Source organism: Schistocerca piceifrons, chromosome 8 (genome assembly GCF_021461385.2).
Source record: "Schistocerca piceifrons isolate TAMUIC-IGC-003096 chromosome 8, iqSchPice1.1, whole genome shotgun sequence".
Lineage (NCBI taxonomy): Eukaryota > Metazoa > Arthropoda > Insecta > Orthoptera > Acrididae > Schistocerca > Schistocerca piceifrons.
The window spans coordinates 202,045,709-202,054,492 of record NC_060145.1 but is presented as its reverse complement, the minus strand read 5'-3'; the positions used below and the strand labels follow the sequence as shown (position 1 = coordinate 202,054,492).

At 37.9% G+C, this 8,784-nt stretch overlaps 1 protein-coding gene across 1 annotated transcript in view; it reads right to left on the bottom strand.

Moving 5' to 3' along the window:
* Positions 1–1,228: 1,228 nt before the first annotated feature.
* The window catches only part of LOC124712181 (odorant receptor 43a-like), a 79,205-nt gene continuing 71,649 nt past the window's right edge, over positions 1,229–8,784 (bottom strand). The window contains exon 4 of the mRNA XM_047242476.1: positions 1,229–1,282. Within this exon, the coding sequence (XP_047098432.1) occupies positions 1,229–1,282 (54 nt within the window). The remainder of the gene's footprint in view (positions 1,283–8,784) is intronic.

The following is an 8,784-nucleotide window of genomic DNA, read 5'->3' as shown; positions in this document are numbered from 1 at the left end:
AAATGAGTAAAAATTTGCTTGGTTGGTCTGTTCTGGCACATTCTTATGTCGTGGCCTTTGGAATGAAATGAAATCGAATATCCTTGCCCCGATGCCATTTGTAAGTTTCATTGACACGCTAGTGCAGTATGTTGTTATGACGCCGTTTGTACTCATCTTGTTCGCCCAATGAGCATAACTTATTTAAATATTTTTTTCTCCGTGATTTCTAACTTCTTGTTCTAACTCCTCCTACTCATCGTGACAGATTTGGCTTCATACAAATACTTTAGTTCATTGACTGTACGATAGTGTTCGTGCTTGGCGTTGAACGACACAGATCGTTTGTCGTAAGGGCTTGTAGTCAGCATCATCTTGTCAGGAATGTGTTTAAGTGTACTCTATTCGCGAACAGCACAGAGGAAACATGAGCATTTAAATCCTTCTCCGCGAGCTCTGATTTGTCTAATTTATTTGTGATTTGGTGGCAGTACAAGCTCTTGGCACATGAAGATAAAATTTGTCTAATTTTAGTGCAAATGAATTCGCCGTAATCGAAATGTCGGTGTTGTAATGTTCTGCTTTCTACCTCGCTTGTTAATTCGCACTATTGTTTTCCCCATTATGTCATAATACAAAACGAGACGCCCCTCTTTGAACTTTTTCTACATCATATATCAGTGTGACCTATTACGAATTCCATCCACCACAGTAATACCGTAGAAAAAAAAACATACAAACCTGCTGTAAGCAGTCCCCTTAGTAGATGTGTTTAACTTTCTAAGCCTTTTCGAATATAACTTCGTCTTTGATTCTTCTTCTCTGTTACATGTCGTATCAGATCATTCTGAGTTCAAAACTGCAGTCATCAAATACCACTAAATTTGTATCGTTTATTATCTGCAAGAAAGTGAATAAATTTGTCTTAATATCTATCTGGAGGACTTGAAACTTTTTGCTGAAAATCATTGTGATCGTCTGTTGATTACACTAGACGATGACCGACGGCATCATCCGAAAGCCTCACAAATCTGATAGTGGCATGTGCAGAACACCAGTAATGACACAAATCTAACACAAAGAAAGGCGACGCTTTGAACAGTTAACTTTTTCAAATGTGGCCTCTATACATTAATAAATATTCCATTGGACAAAAAGCTTGTAATTATGAGGATGATCAGTAAGTGTCAGTATTAGAAGAAACAAGTTGTTGTGAGGCCTATGAGGGCAGTCAATAATAGTCACAATTTTAAGAAACAAGTTGTTGCTGGGCCACGTCGATGTTGCAATCATGTGCTCTCATCTGTTGGGGTAAGAAATAAGATGTTGATTTATACAAGTCTTTTGATCTGCTCACCATTTCTGTAATGTGTACTATGTGTTCTGCAAGTGACTTCAAACAATGAGTCCTGACACATTAATACTGTTCCAAATGTGTCATTTATATGAGTCTAGTGATAGAAATTAAGCTTACCTTATATTGTAATCACCAGTAACCGCCAACTGTTTCAACAAATTTAAATGCTCATTATACTATTCCTGCTACAAAGTTTGATACTTGCATTGATGTAAATATCTACTGGGCAGTTTTGATGGATAGTATTATGCTACACTCCTGGAAATGGAAAAAAGAACACATTGACACCGGTGTGTCAGACCCACCATACTTGCTCCGGACACTGCGAGAGGGCTGTACAAGCAATGATCACACACACCAGGAACCGCGGTGTTGGCCGTCGAATGGCGCTAGCTGCGCAGCATTTGTGCACCGCCGCCGTCAGTGTCAGCCAGTTTGCCGTGGCATACGGAGCTCCATCGCAGTCTTTAACACTGGTAGCATGCCGCGACAGCGTGGACGTGAACCGTATGTGCAGTTGACGGACTTTGAGCGAGGGCGTATAGTGGGCATGCGGGAGGCCGGGTGGACGTACCGCCGAATTGCTCAACACGTGGGGCGTGAGGTCTCCACAGTACATCGATGTTGTCGCCAGTGGTTGGCGGAAGGTGCACGTGCCCGTCGACCTGGACCGGACCGCAGCGACGCACGGATGCACGCCAAGACCGTAGGATCCTACGCAGTGCCGTAGGGGACCGCACCACCACTTCCCAGCAAATTAGGGACACTGTTGCTCCTGGGGTATCGGCGAGGACCATTCGCAACCGTCTCCATGAAGCTGGGCTACGGTCCCGCACACCGTTAGGCCGTCTTCCGCTCACGCCCCAGCATCGTGCAGCCCGCCTCCAGTGGTGTCGCGACAGGCGTGAATGGAGGGACGAATGGAGACGTGTCGTCTTCAGCGATGAGAGTCGCTTCTGCCTTGGTGCCAATGATGGTCGTATGCGTGTTTGGCGCCGTGCAGGTGAGCGCCACAATCAGGACTGCATACGACCGAGGCACACAGGGCCAACACCCGGCATCATGGTGTGGGGAGCAATCTCCTACACTGGCCGTACACCACTGGTGATCGTCGAGGGGACACTGAATAGTGCACGGTACATCCAAACCGTCATCGAACCCTTCGTTCTACCATTCCTAGACCGGCAAGGGAACTTGCTGTTCCAACAGGACAATGCACGTCCGCATGTATCCCGTGCCACCCAACGTGCTCTAGAAGGTGTAAGTCAACTAGCCTGGCCAGCAAGATCTCCGGATCTGTCCCCCATTGAGCATGTTTGGGACTGGATGAAGCGTCGTCTCACGCGGTCTGCACGTCCAGCACGAACGCTGGTCCAACTGAGGCGCCAGGTGGAAATGGCATGGCAAGCCGTTCCACAGGACTACATCCAGCATCTGTACGATCGTCTCCATGGGAGAATAGCAGCCTGCATTGCTGCGAAAGGTGGATATACACTGTACTAGTGCCGACATTGTGCATGCTCTGTTGCCTGTGTCTATGTGCCTGTGGTTCTGTCAGTGTGATCATGTGATGTATCTGACCCCAGGAATGTGTCAATAAAGTTTCCCCTTCCTGGGACAATGAATTCACGGTGTTCTTATTTCAATTTCCAGGAGTGTATTTGTGAGTTTGCCCTCGTATCTAGAATATTTTCGTGTCTATTTGTATTCTTGATATCAGTGCATATTGTTGTACAGAAGTGACTTTTAGACAGGGCAGTTTCTGTAGAATACTAGAAATGCTGAATTTCTGCAGAACGTTTACAGGAGACTACACGAAGGTTTCCTATTGCGACATTACGATTTCATAATCTGTGGACAGATTTCATACATTGCTAACCATTACAAGACGATGTAATGACTCTTGAGGTTAGAAAATTGGGAACAGCATTAAATAGAGCTATGAAAGACAAAGAAATCTTTACATCTGCAGCCGATATGCAGCCAAGCACTGTGTGGGCATAAGCATTCAGCTTTTCCAATGAATGGTACATAGTGCAGCATGAACAATAAACCATCCCCACTCCCTCACCTCACTATTGATCACTGAATGTGCAGTGCATCGCTAATTCTGTCATTCAATACTACGATTTCCTAATTGTTGAAGGTATCACTTCAAACCAAAACATCTGTGTATCTGTTGCAGACAATAGACATTGATCCCTTTGAGAGCACACTCTTATGATTAATTTATTATGGCAGGATGACAATACCAAGAACTAGATTAAATTTCAATTGCAAAGAGTTATGCTGACCTCTCAGATTAATAACATACTTTGTCAGATGAAAATTTGTGAATTAAAGTGAGTTAGTAGCAGGATTACAACAATATTCACATCTAATGGTTTTCACATCCATAATATATAATGTTTCTACTAAGGAATGACGTTGAATTAACTGTTAGAAGGCTGATTTCACCACACACAATTACAACATTAAGAAATATCTTAGCTTTATACTGTAGCATAATGTACATTGTTCTCATTCTTTCCGAAAATATTGTAGTAACTTTATTGGTTTGATAGTGTTACTATTTAACTTTAAATGCTTTTTTAACTAAGCATAATATACTGTCTCATTTGACTGTTCAATGCACTATGCTGTTACTATTTCTAAACTTAGTTATATACATTTATATAACTATATAATTATATGGCTCTTTTAAGCAGACACAATTCATAATCATACCTACAATTATGTTTTGTTGCTCTTACATAATATGCATTTGATAGGAAATTAAACAAATCTTATACTAGAAAATTTTCTTGTGAGTATATTGTCGATTTTTGTAATAATGTGCTTATTGAAGTCCAGTTCCTTGATGAAGCCTACTCATCTTACTTTGTTCAGCATATTAAATACCTTAAAGTATATTTGTTATTAGAAACTTTTCAGAAATGCACCATATCTGAAGGTATTTGTAGAATCAGTTTGTTATGTTGTGAGTTTGTTATGTTGTGATGTTCCTTCCAATCTGTTCAGTGTATACTGATAAGCAGGAAATGCATGCAGTTCATTATATAACTGCTTGTATTGTAATTCTATTACCCAAAACATAATAATTGGTTTAATTCAAGGGGTTAACCACAATGTTGTCAGTAAGTAAGTCCATTTTGAGAGTAAAGTAAATCAACTTCATACTGTAAAAAATATATACCATTCATGCCAATACAGGAAAGGCTTCTTTATTTGCCCAGCTATTGACATAGCGTGATTATGACTAGAATAGAAACAATCAGTTTCCTACAGTATCTTTACTGGTGTATTACAATCTAGTATTGATACCTTCTGTTCAGAAAGATACTGATAATTAGATAAGTATCCAAGAATGTGATTTAGATAACATGTTTTAGTTTCCTATACTTCCCTGTTGCAACAATATGTTCTAGTTTAAGATATAGACAAATGGTGTTGTGTCAAATAATTGATCAAAAGAACACAGATTATTCACAACTGAAATTAAAATGTATCAATAATTATAATTACATATTTCATCAACTATAATAATTCAGGCTTACAATGTATAGAGATAAAAATGAAAATAAATGAAATCCATAGCTTTTCCATAGTTTCAAATAATATTACTAATTTGAAGACAGTAAAAATTAAATTTAAGTTCAATTACAGCAATAACAACTGAGCTATTATCACAAGAAATTCGTGATCAAATGCTTTAGGACTACAAACTCTTTTAGTTACATGTAGTGCAATGGTCAGAACACCAGCACAAAGACATAGGCTTTACAGTTTAATGTAACTTACATTTCTATAAGCTCCTACACCTTTTTAAATTAGAATTGAAATGGTGAAATCCCAGTTGATCTGGAATAATCAGATGAACTAACTGTATTATATTATCTATCAACGAGAAGAAATTATAAGCGTATTTAAAATTTCAATGAAAGCATCTTATATAATTGATTACATCTGCAAACATTTTTTCATATCAAATTCCTTATATTGTAACATTAACAATTTCTTTCAAGATAAAAATATTTGAAATTCATATTCAGATAGTAGAAACTTAGACACTAATATTGTTTGTTACTTCCCATTTAAGTAAATATTCTTTGTTTATTTTCAGTACAGGAAGATACATCCCTCATTACCAAAAATTACTAAAACTTTGGCAAATAGTTTTACATAATTTTAAGTTACTTATATCCTTTGAGAAATTTTAGTATTATGTCTTCATTTAGCTTGTATCTATTCAGTTCTTATATTCATATGTAATCATCTGAAATTTGACTCATTTTATTACATTAGGTAACGCCTTTAGTGAAAGAGGTTTTGAAATATATGGGTACATTTATTAAAATCCATATGTATCATAAACCAGTGGTGATCTGATTTCAAAATAGCGACCAAGTCTATCGTCTATTCATCTGACCCAACAATGCATAGAATGAATATGATGCATTCACCACCTGAAAAAAAGAAACCAACAGAAATATGTAAGTAGATGAGGTAGTCCTCATTGAAATATATCTGTAAATGGAGGTTGTTCCTAAATTTCTGTATTGTAGTGCAACAGATGACATGTAAGTTTAAACAGTGCTCATAAAAAACAAAATTAAAGAATTTCATTAATAAATAAAATATGGTCTCTCTCTCTCTCTCGCTCTCTCTCTCTCTCTCTCTCTCTCTATCAACAAAGTAAAAAACATGCAGAAACATACATCTCAAGCCATTTTGCCTCAACACAAAGACATTTCCTGCTCACAATGGTAATATGCTTGTCATTGGATCATTCAAACCAATAATAGATGTTCAAAGTACTGAATAGTAGACCAGTTTGTTTGCATACAAACTCAAGGGAATAGTCTTGTTGTTAATGACAGTTACTACTAATTTTAACAGTAAGATTTTTGCCAAGTGGTAGTTGACATCCATCGTTTAAGAAGTGTAAGACAATTCTGTTCATTTAGTTTGTATCTTTTCAATTTATATTTTTGTGTTCAAATTATGGCATTTTCAGGCTTATAATTACAGCAGACAGGGAAATGAAGAAACATCATTTGTGAACGAGGCTTTGAAATGTACAATTGTGAAGGATTTCACCAAATAATGTCACCCTTCGCCCATTTAAGCCTTTTGAAGTGTAGAATGTTGTTCATGCATGGAATGTAGAAAGCATTTCTGCCCCAGTTACCATCTGTGAGTAATTACGTTTCGCATCTGCATCTGTGTATACAAAATACGATCGCTTTTTTGTTTAGTCAAGTTCTGGCTTATATTTTTCTTGAAATGTGAAGAAGTGGTTCACTTAATTCTCACATGTTCTTCCTTAACTCCTACAACATTGAGGATTAGATAGAAATTTCCATGTTTTAGATTTCCACATTCAATCAGTTTTTATAGAGTCCTTTGATTAGCTGTCTCATTTCGACTTATTAGGGACACAGTATGTGGCACATGAATTCAGAGTAGCTACGGATAACATTCTGTTCAAGCTGGACACACAGTAACTCTCCGGTTTCGTACTGTCGCTGCGATACTTCTGCAACGCTAAGCATTGAGATTTCAATAATGTTCCTGGATACAAATTGAAGTCCTATTGCAGTGTAAACAAACTATCAAACATTTCGCCAAAAATACATACCAGAAGTGCAAGAGGTGATCAACTAAACGTGAGAATTAGTGACAAGTTAAACATTTAAACCGAGATGAGACCTGTAGACTGATACTTGCCTACTGAAAGGAGTTTACTAGGAAATGCACAATTTAACATTTCAGTGAGGCTTTTTCTACTCACAGAGACAGATAACTTGGTTTCAGTACCCTTCTGGCACACAGTTTTACCGAATCACAAATGTTCTTAGCAAAGTATAGTCCTCTAAAGAGTAAAATATCTAATTCTCTCGAAAGACATTGAATTAAACTATTCGTATTAGGAGACAGTTTAGGTAACACATTAATGTACCAGCCTATATTAAAATTCCAAAAGATCCTCTTTCCGCTAAGTGTCGTCAGACAAACTGGATCAGGTTTTTTAGTGGATCAGGTTTTTTACGTGAGGAGAGAGCAGCTATCAACAAGGTACTTTTATTTTGCCGTTACATAATTAATCTTTGTGGATTCATAGTGCTCCGCAGCTTGCATGAATGTCACGATGCTTCTAAAGCAGATGCACGGCATTGATTGTTGTTCCATAATTATAGTTTTTCATGCCGAGTAAGCAGTACTGTCGTATAGAAACCACAAGAATTTAGAGTTAATTATTATAAGAGGTAATTAAGAATATTTTCCTCCACAGTTACATCTTATGGAGCTGTCTAGTACATACGTTATCTGTGATATCGTTGTTGTGTGTGCAAAACTGACACTGTATTTCATTTCAAAGTTTCAGATGTGATCTTGGAGTCTTTGCCAGTAATAGGAAAGGGATTAATATAACAATGTTGCAATTTAAGATACAGCTGACAGTAATAATCAATGCAAAACAAAGCTCCCTGTATACAGTATTCAAAAAACTGTAGTTCTATGAATAGCGATACTTTTCAGTACTTATAATACGGGCTTAAAATCCATAAGCAGAAGGAAAGAGAAATGGCTGAGTGTGTTTGTTCTGACCGTGGATGAGTTTTGTTTTCTTTACCAACATTTATTAATTTTAGTTGCTTAAAATAAAAACACAGTTTTATTTTTAAATATAGTTGAAGCATGTTGACTTCTATTTACCTACAAATCTTTCGACAAATATTATCGGGGAAACCACCAGAAGTGATTGTCAGGTCCTCATAATGGGCTTCAGCACTCTGGCATGTGTGAGTATCTGTGATACAAAAAGGAAAATTACACTGAATCTTGGGACATTACGCCAGGAGGATGTGTGTGTGTGTGTGTGTGTCTGGGAGGGGGGGGGGGGAGAGGACAGTAAGGGGAAATCACCAAAAGTTTCCATCTGTGCCAGTTTGAGTTAAAAAATTCAAGAAGCCGAGTAGGGAAATGCTCTTCCAGCAGAACCATCCCAGCATTCGCCCTCAACGAACTACGTAAACACAGAAAAACTTGATCTGGATGATCAGATGGGCTTTGCCACTGCCATTTTCATGAATATGAAATCTGCATGTTAACCATTGCCCCACCTGTCGCGCTAACTATGTTGGTTCGTGGGAAGCTAAAATTTCAGGTTGTTACCGTATGTGGAATTCACGTGTCAGGTTCTTTTTCATTTTTTGCTGTTCTAAGACAATTGAGGATCTGTTGGGTGATTATTTTGGCCTTAGGAAAGACAAAGCGCGCCACTAAAGCAGTTCTTACATTGCACTTGATAAAAGACTCAAAACAAGCAGAATTAAGACAAGATCTAGGATTTTTCAACCTAGAAAAAGTTTGACAATTTAAAAAATAGTACAAAATATCTGAAACGCTAGCAAAATAAGTGTAAGCTCTAGGGAAAGACGGGT